Below are 27,338 nucleotides of genomic sequence, written 5' to 3' on the forward strand. Positions count from 1 at the left end.
CAGTAGGGTCTACCCTTCACGGCGGGCGGCCCCCGAACACGCCCCTCCCGTAGGGCCCGAGTCACGTGACCAATCCTGCCTCTTCGCCAGAAAGCGCCAGGCCGCGCGGACTCTGCGACGCCCGGCGTTGCCAGGCAACGGCCTCCGGCTGGCTCTTTTGATCCCAGCCAAATCCCTAGCTCAGTTTCCTGAAGGAAAACACTCCCCACCATTCGAAACCGCTCACGTGACCTAGATCCGCCTCTCTCGAACAATTCCGACCTCGTGTTGCCGTGACAACTGGCTTCTAGGGACACTCTTCTTAGGCCCTTGTCCTGAGTCACCCGCGCGGGCGCGGGTGGATCTCCCGGGCTCCGACATCTTCTTGGGTCACCCTCAGGCCTCACTCCAGACACCCTGCTACTCTTTTCATTCACGCCACCGAGACCGGACTACATTTCCCAGGAGCCTTGACGGCTAGGCAAGTCATCCGGCGCCTCACAAGGCAGCGCCGAATACATTTCCCAGACAGCTTTGCGGCGGCCCGGCCCATAAGATTACTCCGCACACTTTTGCGGTGGGACCCAAACCTCTGGCATTTCTGAGCGGTAACGAGACTCCGACTCCCGGAGGCCTTTGCGGCTGACAAAGGAAACTACACTTCCTAGAGGCCTCTGCCGCGTCGCTACCGGAAGCGGCGGGCGAGCCGACTGTCCTTGCGCGCGGAGTCGAGCGGCTATGGTGTCCCGAGTGTGGTCGATGATGAGGTGCGTGTGGCGGGCGGGCCTCGAGCTCCCGAGAAAGTCCTCCCTGCGGACACCCTCCTCTGGTTTGCTCCCCATCTACTCTTCGTTTCCCGTAGTGTCAGGTGCCCTATGGCCCACATGGGGAAACTGAGTTTCAAGCGGAGAGGTGATTCCCGAGGTCGCGCGAGCCCTTGCTTTCGTATTCTCGGAATACGAGATCTCTCCGAGTCTCAGTTGCCTTCTCTGTAAAGTGGGTGTGCCGCACGCCATTTATTAGGAGGTGAATGCGCACCCACAGCGGCGCTGGACATACAGGAAGCGACCAGATACACTTGGAAAACCCTTGCGGAGGGTGCCTCCTCGGGCAGAAGGCAGAAAGTCAAAGGACTTCTGTCTTCACTGTTCCCTGCTCTATGCTTAATCATTAGTGATCCACTGTCCCTTTGCGGGCCTCAGTTTATAAGTTGAATGGGGCGGAGTACTCCTGCTTTGCACACTGTAAATGGACTACTGTGCCTAGTACGGGTCAAGCATGCCTCTGAGCTAGCAAGGTGCCCAGTCATTTCCCTATTAGCTGCCTGGCTTCAAGTATGTCACATTTTGGATTGTGGGGCTCCCTAGGGGGTCTAACTCCTACTCCCATAGGCCTAGGGTCCTCCCCCCGCCCCTCCTCCACATCCCGTGGGTGGCCTGCAGTGTTCCCTAAGCTGCTGTCGTTCCTTCCCTGCATTCAGGTTTCTCATCAAGGGGAGTGTGGCTGGGGGAGTGGTCTACCTGGTGTACGACCAGGAGCTGCTGGGGCCCAGCGACAAGAGCCAGGCAGCCCTTCAGAGGGCGGAGGAGGTTGTCCCCCCTGCCATGTACCAGTTCAGCCAGTACGTGTGTGAGCAGACGGGCCTGAAGATACCCCAGGTACCCCATGCCGGGAGTGAGGCTGAAGCTTGATGGGAACCAACTTTGGGGTGGCCTTCAGTCCCTGGTCCCTCCAACCTTGCTTGGTGTCCTCCACACTGGGGCATGTGCTGCTTTCCCTGCCTCGGGAGGGAGTTGGGGCTGCCAGGCCCTTCCCCTCTCATCAGCCCCTTCTCCCCTGTCTCTTCCCAGCTCCCAGCCCCTCCAAAGTTTAACTTTCACATCCGTGAGTCCTGGAATTCAGGTAGGCCCTGGTCCCTCTGCTTGGGGGTGTGGCCCCAGGTACCTTAGTCTAGCACCCCTGACCCTGCTTCCTGGTCATGCCTTTCCATCACTCCCCTTTCTGCTGTGTGTCCTCTCCCACATCTGAGAGAGAAGGGGTGGAGGTTCCAGGGAGGTAGGAGCAAGATGGAGCCTCTTTTTGAGAGCTTGGGCCACCACTGGAGCACATCAGGGTCAGGTGGCCTCGGACAAGGTGAGGTCCTGTCCCTCCTCTGTCTCAGTTCCCTGGTGTGGAATTGACAAAGTTGGAAGTGGCACTTCTAAGAGCATGGCTGAGTTGGGTGTCCCAAGGGGTTGGATTAAACCCTTTGGCTGCAGGTGGGGAGCCTGACCAGGCATTGGGCCCTTCTTCCCTCCCCACAGGCATCATGACAGTGATGTCGGCCCTGTCGGTGGCCCCTTCCAAGGCCTGTGAATACACCAAGGAGGGCTGGGAATACCTGAAGGAACGAATCAAGTAGCCTATCAGAGGAGGCTGTCTCCCCAGTCGGAAATGGGCACGGACCTCAAGCCTCTGGAATGGGACCCTGATCTAAGGGCAGCTCCCGGCCTTGCCGCCCAATAAAGGACTTTGGAAGTGTTTCCTGACCTGTGTGCTTGTCCCAGCTGGCTCTCAGCGTGTGTGCTTCTGGCTCCTGGGGGCTGCTCACAGCCTGATCTCGGCACACACCTTTCTGTCTGGTCCCTGACCACTGGGACCCTCACCCCATATGGGAAGTGGGAACAGATAGGTGGCCCCAGTGCTCAGCGCCCTGGGAAAGGGTTAAGAAAGTGCTGAAGGCCAAACTGGGCTGGGGGATCTGGGGTCTTAGCGGACTGAGCCCTGGGTAGGCAGTCTGGGAGCCAGGGCTCAGTAGATTGGGAAGAATTCATCTCTCCTGTGCCGTCTACACTTCCAATCTTGCCTGGGGGAGTGGTCTGGTATTCTCTGGGAGCATAGGCCTGGAGGTCACTGCCCTCCCGATTTCATCTCACGGAGGTGCTCTGTTCCCTTCAGAAGCCTTCCCTGGCACTCGTACCCACACTGGATCAGCTGTCTAGTGATCTGAACGTATCTGCTGGGAAGTTGGGCTGTCTAGATGTTCCCAGCCACCCCACCGTTGAGGGCATCCCCCTGTTGTGACACTAGAAGGAAATCTGTGCCCCAGTCAGCGGTGGAGGTGGGCACAGATAGGAGCCAGAGGCTGACCCAGGAACCTGCCCTGAGAGCAAGGAGAAGACCCTGGTTATGGTTCTCTGAGCCAGCATGGAATTCTCTGTTCCCAAGAGTGCTGGGGTGTTTGTCCCTCAGTTTAGGGATAAAGCTCCCACAGACCCATGATTCTGGAAGAAGCAGCAGGTATTACATGTGAGGAAAGTAGAGGCCAGGCATTTCCCCAGAGAAGCAACGCATTGTTACCTGATGACAGGGCGAGGTGTAGCTGAGGGTGGGTGGCCTGGCCTGCGGTGCTTGGGGAGGCAAAACCCACAGAGACCTGTGCTACCATGGTCTCCCATGTCCATTGTGGCACCTGAATGCTGCCCAGCTCCCTGTGCCTCCTCTGCACTTGGGCCTCTCCTGGGATGGGAGCAGGTCTAGGGTGAAGGCAGGATGGGTAAGGCCAGCATCCCTGATCCTTGGTGCTGCCCAAGAGGGACCTGGCGCTGGCCATCTCAGAAGCAGGAGTGTGGCCTAAGTTCAGGACCCGCCCAGCCTGGCTCTCTACCCACTGTGCCCTTCCCCCAGTCCCATTGGCCCATTTTTCAGATGGAGACACTTGCATAGCCAGGTTAAAAGCCCAACCTGTCCACCAGGAGCCCAGATGGTTAACCTTAAACCCTACCTGGGACACAGGATTTCCACTTGCTTCACCCTCATGGGCCCATGAGGGATTTATACCCTGAGACTCATTGATCGGCTGTCTCCTGCATGTCCCCCACTGGGGATGGAACCCGCAACCTGGGCATGTGCCCTAACTGGGAATCAAACCGTGACCTGGTTCTTATGACATTCAGCCACTGAGCATGCCAGCTGGGCTCAACCCACCTTTATCATAACTATTTCATGAAGTGGGGAGAGACCTGCTAAGGCCACCCCACCGCACTTGAGCAATTGTTAAAAGCCCGTTGTCAATCCAACAAAGCCTGCAGAAAAGGAAACCAACCTCTGTAGGTGTGCAAGGGGCTGCCCTGGGAGCATGCTCAGCTCTCCTGGCACCCTCACCTCCAGGAGGCTGTCCTGCAGCTCATGAACTTTGTACTCGGGGTGTGTGTGTGTATTGGGGCATGGGAGAGTCCCCGAAACTGAACCCAAGACCTGGTCTTTACAGCCTCTATGATTTACTTAGATACTGCCCACATGCTGGGCCCAGGATCAGCTGCTGGCTCCTGACTCCTCATGGCTACTCTCTCATCCTCCATGTGGATCCAGCCGCCAGCCCAGAGACCAGACTGCCACTCTTGACCCCTCCATTGCCTCACCTAGTCAGACCCCCCAATTCCTCTCTGTCCACTTGTATCATTACCAGTGCAAGACCACCTTCCTGGTCTCCCCACCTCTAGGCTGGCCCCACCAATCTTTCCCAAAGTCAAGTCTGATCATGTCACTATCCTGCTCAGAAATACCCGATGGCTCCCCACTGCCCTCCCTGTGAGCCCAGATACCTCCCAAGGGCCCTCTTCTTACTTCCCTAGGTGCCCACAACTCATGGGCCCCCTTCACCAGGCCACCACCCTTCCTCCTGGCTGACTGCCCTAACCTATTCCTTCTTTCCTCAGACTGAGTTGAGAGCCCACTCTGGGCTTCTTTGGCACCCTGTGGGTGCCCTTGACAGCACCTACCACCTCGGCAGGGTTTCCTCACCTCAGCATCAGACATTCAAGGTCAGATGAATCTTTGGGTGGGGGGGGGAGGGGCATCCTGGGCACTGTAGATATTGAGCAGTACCTCTGCCTCCACCCCCAAATGCCAGTAACACCCCTTATTTCCCAGTCATGACAACCACATGTCTCCAGGTGCTGCCCAATGTCCTCTGGGGACATAATCACCCTAGTTTGAGAACTGCGTTAGGGGTTGGTATGAGTACCCTGTGGCTGTTGGCTTAACATAAATTGTTTCAGTTCTGGAGGTCAGAGCCTAACCCAGGTCTCACTGGGCTAAAATCCAGGTGGTAGCGGGCCTGGCTCCTGGAGGCTCCAGAATCCGTTTCCTGGCCTTTTCCAGCTTCTAGAGGCTGCTGCATTGCTTGGTCCTTGGGCCCTTTTTCCATCTTCACAGCCAGCAGTGTCTTCTTCCTCCCTCTCTCTCACATCTGTCTCCCCTGTTGCCCTATTTTTTTTTCTAAGGATCCTTATGATGATATTGGACCTACTTGGATAACCCAGGGTCATCTCCCATCTCAAGGTCCTTAATTTTTAAAATCTGACCTGACAAGTCCCATTTGCCACCAGAGTTCACTTTGCCCACCCCTGTCCTGGTGGGACTATGCTAAGATAGGACGGATGGTGAGTTCTGCTGAATGGAGAGACATGAGCCTCAAGGATCCTGTGTGTGCTGGGCTCAGGGTTTCCATGTTACCTGCTGAGAACAAGTCCAGCTGATGCTCTGTTCCCAGAGCCATATGCTGGGCAAAGGCCGAGCCCCTTCCTTTATGCTGTCCAACTTTGGGCCACATGGTTTGCAGCAGCCTGGTCTCTTCCCATAGTGGCTGAGGGCCAAACCAGCTTTTATTAAGTCTGAAAGTACAAGGTAACACACCCCCACACACAACCGCTGTGTGTTTCTTTGTAAAGTTTTGTGGTTTATAGGTATCCTAGTGGACTAGAACTTGGGAGCTGTTATGTGGCCTTCAGAGAATAAGGCTATTTATATCTTGGGTGGAGGGGAGATGGGATGGGTTGGGACGGGATGGGGGGGGAGAGGGAGAATAGGTAGGAAGGAGAGGGGGAAAGTCCCACAATGGTACCTCTTAAAGCAACCCAGTAGCTGGATTTTACAGTTGAGCAAATGGAGATTCAGAAATGAAGGAACTTGCCCCAAGGCAGGATGCAAAGGCAGAGCTTGGTCCCTTTGTCACAGGTCAGGTGGTTGGTCTCCGGCAGAGGAACACAGTGGGCCCATTGGCTGAGCAGAGGACATATGACTCCTTGAAGCTGAGGGTGGGAGACAACTACCAAGCTGCAAACCCCTGGATTACAGGAATGCTTGGTCCCTGAACACATCGGCCTCACACTGTCCAGCCATAAGGTCTCCTTCCTTCTCATGTCCTGACAACACCCCTTCCACACTCAGGCCCTGCCCCTCCCCCAGCAGAGTTCATCACTTCCTGGTATTCAACAGCTCTTCCTTCAGCTCCCCACTTTGCTATTAACTTGTCCTCACCCCACTAGGATGCAGTTCCACTCATGTGAGGTCCCTAGAGGAGTTAGATCCATAGAGACAAAACTAGATGATGGGTGCTTGGGGAGGGGGAAGGGGAGATAAGTTAGTGTTTACTGAGTTCCAGTTGGGGGAAATAAGTTCCAAAGATGACTGGTGATGGTTGTACACAGTGTGAATTAAATGCCACTGAACGGTGCACATAAAAATAGTTAAAATAGTAAATTTCATCTTATATATATTTTACCACACACACAGAAAATAACAGCCTGTTCAGCAAGGGCTACAGGATTGCTGGAAACCCCAACAGTCCCTGGAAGCTGCCCTCCTTTCCTAAAGGAAAAGCTGTGCTGAGTATAGTTTTGTTTTAAAGAGACAGAAGTAAAAAGAGAGGATGCTTTAAATAAAGGATATGTGAACAGAAACACATTTATTACAAAAAAAAAAAAAAAACAAAAAAAAAAAAAACAAATTCACATTGTATCGAGCTACAATATGGCAGCAGATAAAAAAAAAGTTATTGTACACAGTTTAAGATAAATCCTAACAGAACATACTCTGGTTGCCACATGACGGAACACAGGATTCCAAGCACTTAGTAGCGGCGAGTGAAGCGAGCGTCATTAGGTCGGCTGCCCCGGTTCTGGCCAGCAAATCCACCTTGCATTCCACCACGCGGGATCACGTGACCCCGAGAGGCCCCACCGGGGGTAAAGCTGCCACGCCTGGAACAAATGCAGATGCTCATATATTCTGAGTCTGTTTAGTGGGATGTGTTGGGTGCTGTGGGTCACATGCTCTTCGGAACCCTCTTCCCTCAAGCAGCAGCACCATGGGACAGACCTCGCACCATTTTAGGACACAGTACATTAGGGGAGGCAGGGTAAGTTGGGAAGACTTGAATGTTTCTAAAACTTCCCCAAGGCAAGCCAACATATAAAGAGGAGACTAGTACAGAGAGACCAACTGACAGAATGCCTTACCCTGACATCCCTCCCCTGTTCATCATGTGACCTGGCCCAGAGTGACCAGACATGCTTCTCTCACCACCTGGAAAACAAGAGACACTTTTCACATGGTGCTTCTAAGCACAGAATGTAGTTTAGAGGACAATGACACAGGGTTCTGGTATGTCCAGTCCCTTTCTTGAGCCACCCAGTCAAACCAAATCTCACAGGTCTCCAGTGAATGTATAAGCACCAGAACGCCACAGGGCTGTCCTCACTAAGTTACAGGGGGGAGGAGTTACCAACACCCACATCACTCTTCTGTGCCAACCCTCACTGCCCCCCCCCCGTCATTAAGGGGCTTCTCCTCTACCAGGCCCTGGGGAGGGAGAGCAGAGAAAGTATTCCTGCTCTCAGAGGAGGGGGATTAGCAATGATTAGTGAAGAGCAGGTGCAGCTTAAACTTTCTAGATGCTTCTCTACGGACAGATGCATCCCTGAGAGCCAGGCCTTACCTTGCCACCTCTTGTGGCCCCTGTCTATCATGCCTCCATCAGCAGCGCCCTGCCATGCACGGTCATCCTCAATTCTTCGGCCATGGTCCCCCCAGTCACGTCTGCCCCTTGGAAAGAAACATCTCTGATTTGGATTGCCCCCATCTCTGCCTCTCAGAACATCAACAGCAGTGGGTTCTGGAGCTTGGGTTTAGCATTCTGTGTTCCCAGCCCCCCAGCCCTTCAGGCAGTGGGGACTGAGGGAAACAGGGCTGGCTCTGGCCCCATGTTACTCAAAGAGCTCCAAGGTGGCCTGAGCCATAGAGCCAGTGCTCATCTCACCCCAAAGATGGTGGGTCCTCAGCCTGTCAGCTATATGTGAGGCCCACAAGGGAACTGTGGAGTGTGAGACACAAACCTGGGTGGAGGAGGCAGCCCCCGGCCCTCGCTCATCCTCTTGTCAGAGCCATATCCACCCCACCCGTCACGGGAGTCCCGTCCGTGGCGCTCTGGTCCTCCGTGGCGTTCAGGATAATGCTGAATGTTAAAGAGCCAAAATGAAAAGGCTTTAGTATTAACCCTTCATCCCAAGGCCTTTGGGGCAACAAGGTAATAAAGACAACTACTACTCAGAAGCACTTGCACACCCGAGTCCATGTTGCCAGGCACTCTGCACACTGCCTTATGCCACACATGCCATTTCATCTCACATGACACAGCTGCATCGCTGAAGTCTGCTCATGGCCTGGTGAAGAACAGCTGCTCAAGAGTCAAGGAAAAGGAGAAGGATATTTAGGGCTGAGATTCACCCTAATCAGAAGGCAGAGAATTGAGAGATTGAGGGACTGAGGGGTGCTGGGACCTAGCAACTGCTCCATGCCAAGAATGAGCCCCTGTGCTAACAATATAAACACCCCTGCAGAACCACAGAGTAGAAGGGCCACAAGGAATCCTTTAACACAACTCACTACTGGGCCTCGCATTATGCCCCTGATTTGCCACTGGCTCTGCACCATCAAGTGCTTCGCTGGCACAGCCCTAGTAGTGCCTGGCCCCATTCTTTGTGCTCCATGAAGGAGGAATGAGAGAAGAAGCCCCTGTCTGCTAGAGGAACATCTATGGATGACTTTTTGGAACCAGGGGAGGTGGCTTTCCCTCCATGATTTGCTGTTCCACAAACCCAACCGGTGACCTTGGGGGCTTTTGCCCCAGAACCACATTTGATATGAGAGGGAACTATAAGGGAGCCCTGGTCATGAAGCCCCTTGGATGCCTGCTACAGCAGTCCGGTCACTGCCTACAGCCATGTTCACCTACCCCTTAGGCTGGGAGCCCTCCAAGGCCATGCCCTTACATGAAGCCCTAACTGCCACCTGGTCTCTTACCCCCAAATGTGCATGGACACCTCCCCTCAACAAGAGAAGATAAGGGGTCAATTTTACCAGGTGGACAAAACAGAGCACTGTCCCTTCAAGGGGCGAAATCAAAGACCAAAGTGTCCACCAAAGTCTGTGCTGTCAAATTAAAGAAAAGCTGTTTAAAGCGGACCCCTGAAATAACACTTCTACAAAATAAATTATAGCTCATGATTTACAGAGCTTCATCTGATTGTGGACAAAGACGAAGGTTGAAGAAAGAATGAATTTTTACATGTAGCCTTCTATCTAAAGACACATAACTGGACAGAGGAACATTTAATATAGGGAAGCAGGAAAGTTCAACTTAGCAAGACCTGGTTCTTTAAAGCCCATTTCCACCTCTTCCTGGCATTTTAAAGTTTAATCAACATTCTTTTGTCCAACTAACTAGCCCATGTAACAGTTCAACAAGGCCCCGAAGATCTGTGATATTTCCCCTTCCTGTTGTCATATGTCATCATTTGCCACTTGGGGCAGCACTAAAATCAACAAACCCTTTCAGTTTTGCATTGTCTGATATCAGATGAAAACCCGCTAGCAGTAACAGCTATGTGTGGGGGACTGTGCAAACACTTTCTCTGAACATGTGGTCTCATTTATTCAACCACCTATGTGGTACAATAACCTCATTTCACAGCTAGAGAAATAGGCTCGGCAAAAGTGGTGGCAGCAGGCATGACCCTGGTTCTGATTCTAGAGCCTTGACAGTTTAACCACTGTGTTCAACTTCTCCACCAAAGAAAAACCTTAAGACTGGGTCTAGACTTGGCTGCATGTAAGATTTATCTCCAAGAGAAAACGGACTCATGCGAGGATCACAGAACTAGTCCTGAGGTGGCAGAGGAACCCCTCGATATACCAAGGAACTAAGCCACCCCCAGCCACGTTCTTAGGAAATGATGGAACAGGCTGGGAAAGATGCTGGAGTCAGGGAAAGGACAGACTCATAGGACAGCAATTCTGCTGAACATTACCCTGACCACAACCTTCTCTCAATCCCTTCGATTTTCCATTTAACCACTCAAGAGTTGGGGCTCCTTGGGAAATTTCTCAATCCACATGTAAGATAGGAAAAAAAGTAGAAAACTAAGCTTATTTCCTAAGGTGTTAATTCTGCAAAAGGAACGAGTGTGGACCAGAGACTGGGATGCTATCTGAGGATCACCAGGGAAGGCTGACCAGGGACCACAGGTGCACCTGGACTCCACAAGGAAGTGTGGCATCTGTCAGCTGTTTAGGTCACAAGGTACATTCCTACAGAGCCTTTCAGACTCACCCAAGGCTCTCTAGCATTTTACTACCAGTGCATTTAGCTACTAGGCGTATAGAACTTCAGGTCAAATCCAAAAAAGGCTTCAGAAAATCTGTTGAGATTTCCAAACAAGACGAAGCACAATTCAAATTGTCATCCCACAAACAGTGAAGGGCTGCCCTTCTCCTTTACTCATTCTTGCACTAATGCAAAAGGGAGGAGGAGGAAGGCTGGTATAAGAACGAAAGAGAACTCAATGGGAAAACTTGGCCTACAACCATAGCTTCTGATTTACCTGTCCTTCTCTTTCTCCCATCATGGACCTTGAACCTTCTCTCCTAAAAGAGATAATTGAAAAGAAACCATAAGGAGATATTGGTTAGACCACCAAATAGAAAACATCTCCCAAATTGAATCCAGTATTCCACACACACACTGTTCAAGTGGATTCACAGAACCTAGAAGGGCCAACCTCACTTCCTTGCTATTAAGAATGACTCAGGACAAATGTCATCTGCATTAAGTAGGCAGGATCCTGGGGGCCCAGCTAACCTGTCTACTGAGTGGTCAGGGTAGCGGCCCCGGTCTCTGTGGTCAAAGTCGTGGAAGCGGTCGTGGCGGCTGAAGTCAGAATGGTAACGCTCATCCAGGGCAGCTCTCTTGGCTTCTGGCCAATAGGCATCGTCTCGCCTGGAATGGGAAGAAAGGGCTGAGTGCATTTCCCCCTCCAAATAGACCATCTTGTGGGAGCTGGTGAACTACCCCTCGAGACTATCCCTGACCCCACCACTTAACTTGATCAACGGAGTATTCTTTGCTGTACAAGCTGAGAGAGGCTGGAGGGGTGACATAGATCTGACTGAAAGCCCTGGCTGGTGCTGTTCAGTGGTGAGAATGTTGGCCTGCACACTGAAGGGGTCATAGGTTCGATACCCAACTCCTGTTGAGGTGTGTGTGAGTGGCAACCAATGGATGTGTCTCTCTCACATAGATGTCTCTTTCTCTCTCTGCCCCCCTCCCACCTTCCCTCCATTCCATTCTAAAAATGGGAAAAATATCCTCAGGTGAGGATTAACAATCAAACAGAAAAAATCTGTCTGAATGACTGTTCTATTTTGTTCAACACATCCGCTTCCCCTATGTAGAAAAGCTTTGGTTTGCCTGTAAGAGGTGATCACACATACTCATCTGCAGAATGGCCACCATGAGGGTTGGCCTCAATCTATCAAGACAGCAAACAAGAGGTGTCATCGGGGCTCTATAATGTACTTCTGTGTCTTCATCCATGACACTGACTTGACCCATTAAAGACATCCGGTGGGGAGGACTTTTAGAAGTATTTTGAAGTGATGTTTGAAAACATTTATGAGTAGAACAGACTCCCAGCATCAGTATTCTGCACAAAGGCATTAAAAAGTCCTGAAGGAATCTAAAGACCTCTTATAGAAGTCACGTTGTATGTTTTACAGAGACCTCTTTTAGCTCGAGGAAGAAAAAAGATAAATGCATTTGGGAACACTCAGAAAGGATCACTGCTGGGATTATCACCCAGAGTCCTCATAGCAGGGTTCAAATTTAGTCCTCTTTTTCACTGGTGGTTAGCACTTTAGTTTCATGTACCACATCAATATTTTTTATAATAGAAAGTTTTATTATTTGAATAAGCAACAACAAATTACTGCAATGATTACAAAGCCTGGAAGGGGCCCAGAGCAGGTGCTCCTTGTCTGCCTGCCTGGGTACCTGAACTTCCTCCCCAGGGAATCTGCTCTGGGTACCTGAACTCCCTCCTCAAGGAATCTGTTCTGGGACTGGAAGATAGTGCCTTCATCAGCACAACTTTGCCCAACTATTTCCTCACTGGACCTCAGACCATTGCAGATTTCCCGACCAAGTACAGGACATTGAATTGGACTGTAGCAAGTATTAGTGCTTCTTTTTAAATAAGAATTCCAAGTGAACATGATTTTGGGGACCATAACACAATTCTTAATGTCATAGGCCACCCCAGGGTAGCCGGTGGGAGCAGCTCGGCTTACCGGCCATCCACATCATAGGGCCTCCGCACAGCAGGCCGCCGTTCCTGCTCATAGCGTAATTCCTGCTGACGCCGCAGCTCCTCCCGCTCTCGGAGAATGCGCTCTTGCTCCTTCCTGCGCTCATGCTCCACATGCATGCGCTCCCGCTCTAGCCGCTCCCGCTCCATGCGCTCCCGCTCCAGGCGGTGCCGATGGAAGGCCAGCCTCTCCCGGGCATACTCCAGCTGCTCCCGCTCCTCCTGCTCCCACAGTGCCTGCATGCGCTGCTCCCGTTCACTGCGCTCACGCAACCTGTGGGCAGAGAGCAGCAGCTGCAGGGGCCCAAAGGCTGCAGTGCAGGTGGCATCACCCAGTGGGGTGAGCTTTATGAATGCAGAGCAGCCATGGAGCACTGCAGAAATGTAGCTTGCAGGGCTGGGTGTAGACCTGCAGGACTGCTGCTCTAGCAGGAAGAACAAGGATGGAGCCTACTGCATACAAAAGAGCAGCAAGAGCCCGGAAACTAAGCATTGGCTGTGCTTTCAGATGAGTCCAAGACCAGCCAGGTTACAGCAAAGGGGTATGTGTGGGGTCTATAATATAAACTAAGATCTTTTGGAGTTCAACATCTGATTCTGTAAAATTACCCATTAAAAATAAGAAACAGAACATATTTTTCATAGCTAAGTCTGAATTAGAACCTTTGCTCTCTAAATCATGAACTTCAATTAGTCACTGTGAAACCAAGCTAGGGCACTAGAATCAAAATCATTTGATGCTGTTATATAAATTCAGGTGAATTTAACAACAAGCAAGGGCCTGTAACAGCTGAGTGGTGAAGTGCTGACGAGGCCATGCAGGGCCCCTGCCCCATACTGGAGAGCCCTTCTTGTGGTAGTGATACTGATCATACTATAGCACGTTTCCTCCAGTCTCTGTATACCTGCGAGCCTGTCTCCTTTCCATCTTTTGCTATGCATTTACTGACACACATTTGTACTAACAGAAATGCATAATCTTGCCTTGTTTTGTGTCTGTATTTTGGACAAAATGGCAGCTTCCTTGGCTAACATAACACATCCAGAACCCTCCCATATCCCCATTTTGTAATTTACCACGCACTTTCGGGAAGGAGCTCGTGGAGTAGGCAGGTTTACATAACCAGCACCCAGAGGCAGACCTCATCGTTGTTCCCAATCTCACAAAAAGGGACACCCATATCCCCATTGTCCTGTGCATAAGTTCCTCCAGGGAGCTTTGAAGAGGAGGCATTACTGTGTCTGGGACACTAGGATTTAGAAGTGTGCCTATGCAGAATGTCTCCCTAGGCTGTGTGCCATGTACACTCCCACACCTACCAATACCCGTCTCCCACACTATAATTCAAATGGTGGATCAAACTAAACTGGTGAATAAAAAGCTGGTCTCACTGCTGTTTTCATCTCAATTTCCCTGATCCCCAGTGAGGCTGAACCACTTTCTACATGTTTCGTGGACACTTGTATGTCTTTTATCCATTTTACTATCAGGGTTTTTCCTTATTACATTTATTTCAAATGACCTTTATTCCCACCTGTCATATGTCTTTTGACTTTTTCTTCGGTCTTTCATTATAGAAAGGTTAAGTTATGATTTAGTCTACTTCTCCCTCATGACTTTTCAGGACTTCTAAAGCTAAAATTCACAAATATATTTACTTTCATATTATATAATTTTAATTTTTATGCTTGTGTTCAGTCATCAGTTCATTTTAACTATTTTGTCAAGGACATTGGTGAGTTGGGAGACCCAAAAGACTATCCAAAGAACAAATGACCTGAAGTCATTTTTGGGGAGTCTATCACTAGTGGGAAATGTCATTTTTATCAGGTTAATTTCCACATGTACATGGTTCTGTTCTGCTGATTTATTTGCCAATTACATTATGAAAACAAAAATTTCCTTTGCCCAATGCCTTTCCCTCTTAGGCATAAAGTTCTGTGTGGGACATTAAAAACAAAACAGTACCCCATTCCCTTTCCTCTCTCTTACTTTCTAGACTTTTTTTTTTTTTACTAACAATTATTTTTTAAACTACAGTTTAGAAGTTCTTTCTTGATAAGGAAAAGTGTCACTCAACGTGGTCAATACTATTTGTGTTTAGTTTAGTTTTAAAAAATTATAAAAACATTTTTTCCCTCAGCTTATTTAAGGATGAGGATGTCTCAGCTCTCTCAATATCTGTCCCACCATTCTTCCTTTTTCATAGCTTCCGGAGCAAATTGGTGTTAACTAGCATGACTGCACCAAGAAGCATTCCATCTCCTGCCACTGTTCCCTTCCATAATCTTCAGGAAGACATGAGCCTATTTACATGAGAAAATAATCTGAAAAAGCCTAAATTAAAAGTCACAGCATGGCAACCGGAAACCAAAGGGGCCAACAGTTTCCACCCACAGGGGGCTTTGAAATAGCCTTGGACACAGTTATAATCAGTTCAGGGCAGCAACCAACCAGTGAACCTTTCTGGACCCTGACTCACCTGCGGGACTCTGAGTCTCTTGATTTCCGAGGCTCTTTGACTCTATCAAAGGACACAACAGACCGCTTCTCTCTGCTGGCTGATTTGCGATCCTGGCTCTTAGAAATCTGGTTCACCAAGGAACATTATGAAGGTAGAAATGACAACAGAAACAATCATGTCCAGGTCCAAGCATCCAACATGAAGATAAGAAATGAAGATTAACGTTTAATGAGACAATTAAGTAACAACAGGTTCCCTCCTAGGGAACTTCATATTTTGCTTATAATTCAAAATCACAGATCTTCATCACCATTTAATACTAATATACAGGTGATGCAAAAGTAGGTTTACAGTTGTTCATATGAAAAATACAATAATTAATAATAAAAGATCAAGGAAGTATTTTTTAATACTTTGTCTTTTGCATCCACAGTAAATTCCTTAATCTTATAGTTTTCGTTCATAATTTAATATGCAGTGAGTGTCCAACTGAGGCCCCTTTTGGTATGTTGGAGGATTCCTTATTTGTGCTGACTGCATTCTTTTTGAGATCTACCTATCTTAGCCCTAGAATCCACACTTTCATTTTACCATTTTCTAAAAAAAAAAATGTATTTCTATTAATTTCAGAGAGGAAGGGAGAGGGAGAAAGAGAAACATCAATGATAAGAGAATCATCAATGATAAGAGAATAATTGACCGCCCGCCTCTTGCATGTCCCACACCGGGGATTGAGCCCGCAACCCAGGGACATGCCCTGACCGGGAATCGAACCGTGAGCTCCTGGTTCATAGGTTGACGCTCAACCACTGAGCCATGTGGGCCGGGCCTAAACATTTTTAATAAAGTAAGAGTAAAGGCTATATTAAAGTATTTGCAAAAACATATACACAGACTTCCATAATCAGAATGTTTACTTGCAACTGATGCACACTACTCAATAGCTGGAATGGTTTGTCATCTGTGCAGCACAGGGTTAACACAACAGGCCTAGGTGGAATCTGGGAACCCAATGCTCAAAGTGTCCCCAGTGGAGAGTTAACTGGTATGGGTGGTTCACTATGCCTGAACTGTGCAAACTATAGTTACACAGGAACACCTGCTTTCCTTCTGGGAGTTGGGAATTTGATACATGCTAAGTAACCAGCCCCCTATAAAAATTTTGCCTGAGACTCTAATGGGTTTCTGTGGGCAGAAGCATCACCCGTGGGTTGCTGCATTTTCACTGCTCTGTGAGCCTTCATGGGAGGGAGGGATACAAAGGAGCTGGTAAAGGGTTCCCTCCAAACTCTGCCTGTCTTTCCCATGATCCACTGTGTATCCTCACTGCATCACTGTAGCCAACCTTAGCTGAAGTACTTCTAAAAGCTCAGTCCACGGGTCCATCTAGAGAATCACTAAATGTGGGTGATCTTGGAGACCCACACCTATCAAAGTTGTAAGGCTGTCAAAAGTTGAATGTATGATTATCAACACTGTTCATGACCCTAATGGAAGGGAGACTGAAGCCGTAAGAACCTAACACAGGTACTTTGTGGATTCTGTGTTCTGCAGAGCATCTGTAAGGAGACAGTACAGGATGAAGCTAAGGTGGCTGGGTCACATGTAGATTAGGAATGCACGATGAAGTACTGCCGAAACTTTCAGGGCAGGCAATGAAAATGGACTGGTAAACACTGGCTCAGGGAAAAGGTCAACCACTCCCATGTTTGAATCTTAATATTAGCTTTAGAAAAAAAGAGCAATAATTCTCATCAGAACAAAGTTAAGTATAAAGAAAAGCATTTACTTATTTATTCAGAATTTCAAGAGTTTATTGGGGGGGGGGGGGGGGGGAGGAAGAGTTTATTAGAACCAAACTGACAGCATGGGCCAGAAAGCAAGATCTCATGTGCTCCTAAAGGAAAGCTTTTAAGCTTTTTTTTTTTAAGTTCAAGATATCTACATTTTGAAAAGATAGACAACCTTTCTCAAATTAACCTCAAGAATTCCCTAAAACACACTTAGAAATGTAAATGGATGTCAAATGAAAAAAACTGCTAAATACCCTCGTTAGAAAATCAATACTCACTCTCTCTTTGGATCCCGAGGTTTTGACACTAATAACGGGCACACCTTTAGATTTATCCATTACTACAGTCCGCTCAGTTCCTCGACTACCTACAGGAAGAAAGGTGTCAGTGTAAGGTAAGAAACAAGAAACATCCAAATGAGAAAAAAATACTGAACTCTGGAAAATAAATCTAGTTTGTGTTGCCAACCGATGACAGCAAACCAACAAACCACAATGGCCAAGAACAGAGCTCAAAGTGAGCTCTTACATATCGGTTAGGTGGTAGGCTACCTGATTTTGTGGTTCGAGATCGCTCTGAAGGGCCAGGTTTCTGATCATCTTGATCTTTACTCTTTTCTCCACTTCCATCTTCACCCTTTCTAGCATCATCTTTTCTGTCAGCTTTATCTTCCCTTTTAAGGTTTGCTGATCTAGGTAAGACCCCAAAACAAAGAAGTGTGTTAGATCAGGTATTTTGATAAACAAACCAGCCACTATCAGATTCTTGCAATGAGCACCAAGTGCCAAGAAGGAGGCTGCCTCAACTGGCATTGACATGACAACCAAGAACAAGGAGTCTATCCTGCTTTCCCCAAGTACCCCTGGATTAAGGAAATCCAGCACAATGACTGGTGCTGGAACTGCCTTACAACAAATGGGAAAAACAAAGGGGGTCAGGGGCCTCGTGCTCTTCCCTATCTGTGGAGAACGTGAAGGATGTGAAACAAAGAAAAAAATCGTCTTGGCCACAATTTCCTTAGAGAAAAGAATACCTTTCACCGGTGCTGGACTTCTCTTTTTTCCCTTCACCCTCTCTTTTGTCAGAGGTTTTCTTTCCAGCAGGCTCATTTTTTGCCTGAAAAATAGAAGCAAATGGAAGTATTACCTTACTGTTTCCTCAAATAGTCACAGCCCTGGAAGAAAATGGCCCTATACCTTTTCCACTGAGATCATCTTCCCGTGGAGCTCAGTCTTATGCAGGTGGTTAATGCATTTTGTAGCCTCTTCCGCTGTGGACATTGTCACAAAGCCGTAGCAGCGAGCTCCAGGACTCCGAGCATTTGTCACAACCTTGGCACCCACCACCTCAAAGGAAAACATAGAAATATGTCTTGAACACGAAACCCTCCCACACAGTCATTACAGTTCACACTGCTATCCTCTGATATACCCCAAGTCAGGCCTCCTCCCTGGTATGAGGATCCATGGGAAAACCCTATCACCAGGTGCCTGAAAAGAGGCAGATGACTGGGGAAGATAATGCTACTGTCTTGCAGTTAACTACTCCAAGGACCTCCTCCACTTATGGCTATTCCTCCAGGGAACCAGGTTGGTAGTGTGGCAAAAGCAAAATGAAGGCAGAGTTCTGCAAACATTCCTTTAATATTATCTCAAACTTGTAAAAAAGTTACTCTGAATATACAGTCATAGATGTGAGCAGCAAATAGAAAGACATATCTACAGATGGCTATTGACATAAGAACAAGTTTGCAACGAGCACTCTGGGAGGCAGAATCCATCTCATTAGGAATAACAACAAGTTCGTTAAGATATCTGAGGCACTAAAGGTACATCTTCACATACTGAGTAATTCCCCCAATCATTTCAGCAAGCTGATGTCTGGCACCAGGTTCAGAAGCCCCACAGCAGCCAGTATTCATCCTTATTTTCCACATGGAATCTTAGCCCCAAAGGAAGGTTTCAGAGTGGTCTGATTCTGTGTTCAATGAAACCTACAATGCTCCCAAGAACCCATAGGTCTCAGGGTGACATTTCCCTGCTGAGAGTACCCATCTCCTCTGAGGGCCACAGGGGAATGAGGAAAGGCTCACCCTGGATTATTGAGGCCCAGGGAATCGTCAGCTATTTCTATCACCAAGGCATGTTTAATTTTCCCTTTGTTAACTCTTGGACATCAATAACCAAGGTAAATACTGTTGGTTTTATCTCTTATAAATAGCCTATTTTTACCTATAGCTGGGGCATTTATGGCCACTTCCCCTGTGCACCCCCAGCCCCTCTCTCTTTCCTCCCTCCTCAGGCCTTGGAGGGAGGAAAGAGAGAGTCCAGGAGGCACAGGGAGAAGGTGAGAAAAAAGGAAGGAAAGCCAACACAAGTGCCCTAACAAACAACTAACTGTAGTGGGGCGGGGCGGGGGGGGGGGGGGAGGCCCCGAGGCTGGTGCATGAGTGTCTATCAATCACTGCCATTACCAAGGGCTGAGGAGGGAGGAAAGAGAGAGGGGCTGAGGGTGCACAGGGGAAGTGGCCATAAATGCCCCCGCTATAGGCAAAAACAGGCTATGGGTGCCCTAACTGGTTTGACTGAGTGGATAGAAGGGTCAGGGGCCCTGGTCAGGACGTGTGCATGAGGCAACACAATCGATGTCTTTCCCTCACATCAGTATTTCTTTCTGTCTTTTCCTCTCCTTTCCAATCTCTCGGAAAATCAATGGAAAAAATATCCTCGGCCCTAACTAGTTTGGCTCAGTGGATAGAGCGTCGGCCCGTGGACTGAAGGGTCCCCAGTTCAATTCCGGTCAACGGCACATGCCTGGGTTTCAGGCTCGATCCCCAGTACAGGGTATGCGGGAGGCAGCTGATCAATGATTCTCTCTCATCACTGATGTTTCTATCTCTCCCTCTCCCTCTCTGAAATCAGTAAAAATGTATTAAAAAAAAGAAAAAAAAGAAAAAGAAATCCTCGGATGAATTTATTTTTTTTTTAAATCAGGCTAAAGGTGAGGGTCACAGGCAGGGCATCCATAGCTCTGCTATAGCTACATACCATCTTTAGGAGGCAGCAATTGAAGGTCCCCCAGTGTACAGATGTTCCCATAAGGGAAGTGACATGAACCTGGCCACACAACTGTGAGTGGCAGAGCCGGAACCTGTCACTGGTCAAGATGCAAAGGCCTTATATGTGTACAGCCTCACTTGTGCTGTCCTGCAGTTACCACTGTCTCACAGAAGTGCTGAGAGCATCCTCCGCCCTGCCCTTTGCTACAGCCCCTGTAGCCCTTCTTGGGTTTAAGTCTTGAAGCCTTAAAAAAGTAGCTTGGGGGCAGTGGATGGGGGAGAACAGAAAATAGAGGAGGTCTGGGAGCTTCCACAGATCTGTCACCTCCACACGTAGAGGGGTAGGTGATCCTGCACAGGCCATGAACTGTGAGCTCAAAGAACAGCAAGGTGTCAAAAGTGGCCACTTGAGAGGACAGTAATCTGCATATAAAGGCTATTGTAAATTGGCTTACAGACATCTTCTCCAGAAAACCCTTGGTCTTACCTTTCCATATTTGCTGAAAAGATTCTTCAAATCTGTAGCTCTGGTGGTGGAAGAAAGTCCACTAACCCAAAAATTTCTACCACAACTGCTACGACCTATTTAAAAAACACAAAGAGTCTGGTCAAGAATATAATTCAAACAATATCTTAAAGTCATTAGAAACCCCATATGTCCCTCCCACTTGTCCAATATACCAGCAGCCCCCAAGGCCCACTGTCCTTACACAACTGGATTGACACACTAGGCCCAACAGGACCTGAAGCAATGCCACTTACAACAGCAAGCCAGGGGCTGTTAGGATCATGGAGATTCCCTCAAAGTTACCAAACCACATCATGAAAAACAGTGAGGTAGCTTTTGAACAAAGGATGCTGGTATCTGTGTCAAACCACTTTGGGGCTCCTTTCTGGTGACACATACTTTGCACCTACCCCAGTTATGGTTCTTTTTACAATACTGATTAAGAATGAATCTGGGCCAAAACCGGTTCGGCTCAGTGGATAGAGCGTCAACCTGCAGACTGAAGGGTCCCGGGTTCGATTCCGGTCGGGGGCATGTACCTTGGTTTCGGGCACATCCCCAGTGGGGGGTGGGCAGGAGGCAGCAGATCGATGTTTCTCTCTCATCGATGTTTCTAACTCGCTATCCCTCTCTCTGAAAAATCAATAAAATATATTTAAAAAAATAAAAAAAGAATGAATCTGGATAGTAAAATGTTAATTAAAGAAAAAAAAAATGTAATCAAGGGGTAAGGTGCTGAAAAACCAGGTAAGCCCCAAGATATCTGACACCAGAGCATTTTTTTCCATTTCCAAAGTGCCCTCGTGAAAACAAGGGCCTGCATGACATTGATACATCAACCCGAAAGAACTGGCCTGCTCCCCACTACCCAGGACCTGCAGAGTGAAGAGCAGGAGTGGAAAAAGACCTCATGTAAGACACACAGACACATCTGGGTGAGAAATACACTAACATACCACACTAGTGCTGAGGCCACATACCCTACAAGAGACTGCCGTAGGGACCTACCTTTGTCCTCTTTGGAAAGCCGTTTTGTATCCGAGTCATCTTCGATAGAACTAGAGAGAAAAAATAATGTCACTCCAGGAGGAAGAAGTAGAGAGGAAACCAACTCAAAATTATAAAACACGTGCTGAGGTTGCATACCTACCCGAAATTTAGTTCTGAAAAAATGATACCCCGACAAACTTGTATTGAAAATCTGACCTAACCATAAGATTTCAGACCCACAGGAGTTAATTAATTCGGCTGGGCTAAAGATAATTAAGAAGAATTAAAGAAAACAACCATGACTGGTTGAGAAAAGAAAAAAGATTATATAATCAGTTTAAAATAAACAAAGAGAAATAAAACATTCTTTAGAGGTAAATTACAATTTCGTCAGTCTGGCTGGCCAATTGTAGAAAAAACAGCTTATGTGTGTCATTAAACGACCAATGAAAAGGAGATAGCGTCTGGTCTAAAACTGAGAAAAAACAAACCTCATTTTCTGATCAGCGCCCTCACTGGCTGAGGACTCTTTAGGAGCCGGAGGGACTTCATTACAAGCTTCAAAAGCAAACTTCTTCACGTCTTCTTTGCTATCTCTGGGGTCTGGGCTTGAGGCTTCCTGGGGCGCTTCTGCGACCTCCTCGCTAGAGGCTTCTGTGCGCTCTGAGGCTTTACTACTCTGCTCAACTGGCTCCTCTAGCCCTACAGGCTCACAGTCCATCCTCTCGTCACCGCCTGTCTGCTCCACGGGCTCCCTTTTCACTACCGCTAACAGGGTGTCTGCCTCGCTCCACTGAGCTTGTGCTGTTGACTCGCTGGCCAAATCTAAATCACCCTCCTCCGGATGGCCGCTGCCAAAAAGGTCCTCTTCCTCCGCAAGCTTTCTGTCTGGCCCCACGCTACTTGTATCCTGTGCAAATGGCTGCTCCAGCTCGGAACCTTCTTCTTTTACTGGCTCAGATTTACAAGTTTCCCCCAAAATGTCGAGTATTTTCTCATTTTCTACGGATTTAACAGGAATAGAATGGCACAAGGTTTAATTACCAGGGAAATAAAGCAATCACAAATGTGGAACTGGCACGGCTGCCACACTAACACGAAGAGAACTGCTAGCTACACAGAGATTGGAAAACCCGCGGGTACACACGTTACACTGGTTACACTACCTGCACTCCAACCGACTGCTAGAGTAAGCCGCTACGCTACATGGAAGAGAAAAGCATCCCAGAGATTTAACCCCCAAAACCTTCTGGCTGATTCTTGACAGTCTTCATTCTGTCGTCGTTTACATATGACTCTTCCAAATTTAGCTTCCAAAGTCCAAGTTGCTTAACTGAATGTATCACCATTCACTGAACAGCTCAATTTCCAAATTTCTTTGAATTTCTTTTAACAGAACAGTCCAACATGACAATCAGAATCTTTTCCATCGGTGCTCTGAGATATTTGAAGTCCAGAAAGTGAATAGTATTTGTTTGGAATTCTCATGAAGAAACTCTTTCCTCTTCTGGAATCCAGTTATGTCTCAATGTTTTAAAATGTATCTCCCTACCTCTACCTGCACTGCCTGAATTAAAAAGCATAAAGTTAAGGTACTGTCCAATATCACAAGATCTGTTTTGTGGGGTACAGCAGTATTAGCTCGAGAGGCATGCAAACTCTTTCTACATACATTTAAGTGCCATTTATATTTAAAAAGGCATGAGATTGGTTCATCTCATAAATACATTTTGCAAAATGAGAAATTAGCCACTTTCACAGATCTGGTGATATGGCTGGGTTTCCAATCTCTATGATCCTGGTATGTTCTGGATTGTAAACTTTTAGAACAATGTATACTATACTAAGGCAACTTTTTAAAATTTAAGAATTCAAATTAGAGAAGGTGGAAAACTAGAATGGTTCCAAACCCCCGCTGATAAATTTTTCATTGAACAGTACCTGGCTCCAAGGATGGCTCTTCAATTTCCTGTGAAAAAAACACAATAAAATAAAAAAATAAGATTTGTGCTAGTTGATTTATACCAAAAACTACAATAACTAAAAGGGAAATAAAAACATAGACTAGAGCATTCACAAATGCAACAGGAGGAGAACTTGCTCGTGAAGGAAAAGAGCCCACACAGCTGGCATCCAGCTCCTTCCTCTGGGCCCCAAACCCCACATATTTCAGGCTACTCTCAAGGAACCTGGTATCTGGTTTTCATTTTTTGCTGTGTTTCCCCAGCACCTGGCAACATTTCACTTTTCATGGTGATGAACTGATCACATGCCTACCCGTCCCTCTAGACAAAACTCTTAAATGCAAGGAGAGCAGTGTTTTCATTTTTCTATTTTTAGTGTCTAACAGAATGCCTGACACATAGCAAACAACCAGGTTTTCAGTAATTAATGTAGCATTAGTTTAGAATATTCACAAGACTGAGGGAATACAGGCATGTCGTTGGAAACTGTTATTTTGCAGTTGTACCACAGCTACCCCTTTGTCACCTGAGAGCTCTCCAGGATTACATATATCTCCTACAATCAAGGTCCCCACTGGGCCAGCCCTAATTCCTAAATATCCCTCCAACCCTTCTCAGGAAGCCCTGTCAATTCAGACCATTGTTATCCCTCACCTACAATAGCCTCTGGTTTACTATTCCCATCTCTCCATCTGTCTGCACTTTTGCCACCATGGTGAACACATGTCCCTCTGTGGCCCCTAAAGACTTTAGCAATGGCCCCTCACACCACTTCCCTCCCCAACAGGCCCACTTGTTCCCTGACCTCACTCCCAGCCAAGTCTTACACATTTAGGTCAGGGGTCCTTGAATCATAGAAAGGTCATCCTGAATGGCTTCAGAGGCTGAAGGGCCTTTCTCTCAATATGTAATTCATGTCCCCTAGAAGGTACATTATTCTAGAATTCCAGTCAATAGTGATGAGCACTCACTAGGTTCCAGGTGCAAATTTAAACACCTTATGTATACATATATTAATCATTAGACAATACTAGCAGGATGGAACTATTAGTATCATCTTTTCTCTCAGATTAGGAGACTGGCACAGAACGATTGACAAACTTGCTCAAGAACACACAGCACACAGAGCCCAGATCTAAGCAAAGGCTGTGTACCAGTCAGGCCAATTCCCAATGCTCTGTTTATGTGTGTACTCCACACATGGAGGACCGGCCCTGTGAGGATGGAGACCAGTCTTTCTTCTCACTCATGTCTGTATCCACACCACCACATCACAGGTACTTCACATATACCCCATAAATGGTTGTGGATGGTCTATATCTTTCTCTGGAAATTGACCTGCCATTCTAGGAAGCCCTAGGAAATTGTTCACTTTATTCATAGTTTCATTTAACTGTTAATCAAGTTGTTTTTAACATAACATATGCACTTTGGGAAGTAAAACACTATGAGCAAAACAAAGGATCACTCTAGGCAGAACAATTCTCTCAACTTTTTCCAAAGAAAAATGAATATATTCCTATTTGTCTCTGGAAAGGGTTATATGCTTTCCATTTTAACTTGGGAGTCTTTGACCTAGAACAAAAACTCAACGAAACAACCAGAACTGGCTCCTCTTTCTTTTCATAGGGAGAAATAAAATGCATCTCTTCAAAGTAGGAGAGACATCAGTCCTAAAGTGAGCTGGGTTCCACGAAGTTTTATTTTTTGAGGTATGCATACTCCTTGAGGCTAGGGCTCTACTTAACCAGTAACAATCAACCTTGCCCTGCCTGGCAGAGCAAAAAGAGATTATTTGAAAGGTGATTTCTAATTAAGCAGCACAGTTAACATAAAAAACAAACAAACAAACAAAACAATCAAGGACTGGAATAAGCTGATTGTATTTTCATTTCCTTACAACAGTTTCTATTAAAGCCCTAGCTGGCTTGGCTCAGTGGATAGAGCATTGGCCTGAGGACTGAAGGGTGGCAGGTTTGATTTCAGTCAAGGGCATAAGCCTGGTTTGAGGGCTTGATCTCCAGCAGGGGTTGTACAGGAAGCAGCTGATGATTCTCTCTCATCATTGATGTTTCACTCTCTCCCCCTCCCTCTCCCTTCCTCTCTAAAATCAATAAAAATATAAACAAACAAACAAACAAACAAACAGTTTCTATTAAAAATTAGACCCAAGCCCTGGCCAGCTTCTCAGTGGTTAGAGTTCTGGCCTGTGCAATGAAGAGCTGTGGGTTCAATTTCCAGTCAATTGCATGTACTTGGGTTGCATGTTTGATCTCCAGTCTTTGTTGGGGCGTGTACAGGAGGCAGAGTTGATGTGTCACTCATATCAATGTTTCTTTCTCTCTGCACCCCGCCCCCTCTAAAAAAAAATCAATAGAAAAATATCCTTGGGTGAGGATTAAAAAAAAAATTATTAAAAATTAGACCCAAGTAAGTTTATTCCAACAGTTTACATACATGTAAGTCTGGCAGAAACATTAAAAGGAAACTCAAGACCCACATTTATTGAAATCATACCTGTAAGTTAGTCCACATCTCATTTTTTCTCATCTAAGGTTTAATATTTACAGATGGTAATGAAACAGCCAAGATGATATGGTAATCAAAAAAATTCCTTGCATTTTCCAAAAGAAATACTTGCCAAAGGCAGAACCAGAAGCCTTGGAATCCACCTGTCCCAGCTGTGATGTCTGTGCTCTGCCCACTCTACCCCCGCCTGCATCCTAGTCTGGACCCCATCAATCTTTCTTAGGGAGGGAGCCCCCCTTGCTATTTGACCCAACAGTCTTTCTGCAGAGGATGCCCTCAGCAATCAAATCAGCAACTTTCCCAAATATGCCCTCTGTTACAGGGAAGCCATAGTAATTGAGTGGGAAGTCAAGATGATGAGTCCTTTGCAACAGGTACATTGTATTTAGGGGGAGGGGAGCAAAACCCTCTCTAAAGATGCTGACAAAGTAGGCAATATTAACAAACCTTGCAATGACTTTTCCTTGGGAGTGCAACACAATGTCTGCAGTGGTTTCCAGAAACTGTAGTATAACCTTTGATGCTAAAATTATTGAGAGATACAACAATTTACCTGTAATATAGTGAAGTCAGATGATGAAGTATCTAAATTATTTATAGTTTCTCTGTCCTCTAGCTGTAAAATAAACAGAGAAGACAGTTTATTACATCAATAAGGTAACATAATGGAACATCTATACAATAACAAGTAACAGCCATGAAAAATCACTTATGACAGCCCTGGTCGGTGTGGCTCAGCTGGTTGGGGGTTGTCCCGTGTACTGAAAGTTTGATTACCAATCAGGGTGCATCCCTAGGTTGTGGGCTCAATCCTCGGTAAGGAGCATGCAGGAAGCAGTTTTGATGCAGGAAGCAATCAATGTTTCCCTCTCGCATTGATGTTTCTCTCTTTCTCCCTCCCCTTCCTCACTCTAAAAATCAATTTAAAAAAATCATTTGACAAAATTCTAAATACAGTACAGAAATCAAAACAGCAATATAGTGTGATTCTGCTGGGGGTTTGGAACCTACCCCCATGGATAAGGGAGGTTACTGTAGTACATTAACTTTGTAAGTAGATTTGGAGCATGAGGTTTGGAGACTACTTTTCAAGGAACAATGTCCAGAATCATGCGTTAGAGTGGATTCTTAAGACTTTGGTGGCCACCACCACTTTCCCCAAACCTGGATGCCAATGACAATGGGACTGTTGCCCCTGAGGTGGCAACTGCCCTGAATGGAATGGCATCTCTGAGAACCCTGCTTCCTACCATTATCAACTTCCAAATCAGAGTATGGGGACAGAAGCACAGGACTGGCAAAGCCCCAGTGATCCATCACTTTTTCTGTATACCTAGCAAACTTATCCTCAAAAAAGGAAAATTATCTAATAAATGGTACCAAGACAACATGGTGCATGAGTTAAGTACATGGACTCTGGAATTGGTCTGGTCTTAATTCTTATCCTCTTATGATCCTGGAGATATTTCTTTACCTTTTAAACCCTCAATTTCTTCAACTGAAAATGGGCATAACCACCTATTTGTCATACTGTTGTTTAAAAAACAGCCTGGGCCAGCGTGACTCAGTGGTTAGAGTTGCCTATGCC

General features: G+C 47.0%; 2 protein-coding genes across 3 annotated transcripts in view; one reads left to right on the plus strand and one right to left on the minus strand.

Moving 5' to 3' along the window:
- Positions 1 to 291: 291 nt before the first annotated feature.
- On the plus strand, positions 292 to 2,507 carry MICOS13 (mitochondrial contact site and cristae organizing system subunit 13). Its single transcript, XM_079771310.1, has 4 exons — positions 292 to 746; positions 1,460 to 1,637; positions 1,830 to 1,881; positions 2,283 to 2,507. Exons 1-4 carry the CDS (start codon positions 718 to 720, stop codon positions 2,378 to 2,380), a joined length of 357 nt encoding a protein of 118 aa, XP_079627436.1. The 5' UTR covers positions 292 to 717; the 3' UTR covers positions 2,381 to 2,507.
- Positions 2,508 to 6,404: 3,897 nt separating this feature from the next.
- SAFB (scaffold attachment factor B) overlaps positions 6,405 to 27,338 on the minus strand; it is a 41,227-nt gene continuing 20,293 nt past the window's right edge. Inside the window, exons 5-21 of one of the 2 annotated variants that reach the window (XM_079770104.1) lie at positions 26,304 to 26,366; positions 23,199 to 23,226; positions 21,749 to 22,259; positions 21,276 to 21,325; positions 20,247 to 20,341; positions 17,898 to 18,047; positions 17,735 to 17,817; positions 17,253 to 17,392; positions 16,980 to 17,068; positions 14,927 to 15,033; positions 12,427 to 12,717; positions 10,940 to 11,077; positions 10,683 to 10,725; positions 8,136 to 8,254; positions 7,739 to 7,839; positions 7,260 to 7,326; positions 6,405 to 7,001 (exon numbers count right to left, since the gene is read on the minus strand). In XM_079770104.1, the coding sequence (XP_079626230.1) occupies positions 6,872 to 7,001; positions 7,260 to 7,326; positions 7,739 to 7,839; positions 8,136 to 8,254; positions 10,683 to 10,725; positions 10,940 to 11,077; positions 12,427 to 12,717; positions 14,927 to 15,033; positions 16,980 to 17,068; positions 17,253 to 17,392; positions 17,735 to 17,817; positions 17,898 to 18,047; positions 20,247 to 20,341; positions 21,276 to 21,325; positions 21,749 to 22,259; positions 23,199 to 23,226; positions 26,304 to 26,366 (2,205 nt within the window). In that variant the 3' untranslated portion in view covers positions 6,405 to 6,871. Of the gene's footprint in view, positions 7,002 to 7,259; positions 7,327 to 7,738; positions 7,846 to 8,135; positions 8,255 to 10,682; positions 10,726 to 10,939; positions 11,078 to 12,426; positions 12,718 to 14,926; positions 15,034 to 16,979; positions 17,069 to 17,252; positions 17,393 to 17,734; positions 17,818 to 17,897; positions 18,048 to 20,246; positions 20,342 to 21,275; positions 21,326 to 21,748; positions 22,260 to 23,198; positions 23,227 to 26,303; positions 26,367 to 27,338 lie in introns of both variants that reach the window. The other variant, XM_079770103.1, reaches the window with a different exon arrangement.

The sequence above is a fragment of the Cnephaeus nilssonii genome (assembly GCF_951640355.1).
Source record: "Cnephaeus nilssonii genome assembly, chromosome: 5".
Classification (NCBI taxonomy): Eukaryota; Metazoa; Chordata; class Mammalia; order Chiroptera; family Vespertilionidae; genus Cnephaeus; species Cnephaeus nilssonii.

What these genes read in the sequence shown, in the direction of transcription:
- MICOS13 (XM_079771310.1), top strand. Translation starts at nt 718, where the DNA reads ATGGTGTCCCGAGTGTGGTCGATGATGAG. An exon ending in CGAGTGTGGTCGATGATGAG is followed by an intron (nt 747 to 1,459) that starts GTGCGTGTGGCG and finishes CCCTGCATTCAG; the next exon opens with GTTTCTCATCAAGGGGAGTG. An exon ending in CCGTGAGTCCTGGAATTCAG is followed by an intron (nt 1,882 to 2,282) that starts GTAGGCCCTGGT and finishes CCCTCCCCACAG; the next exon opens with GCATCATGACAGTGATGTCG.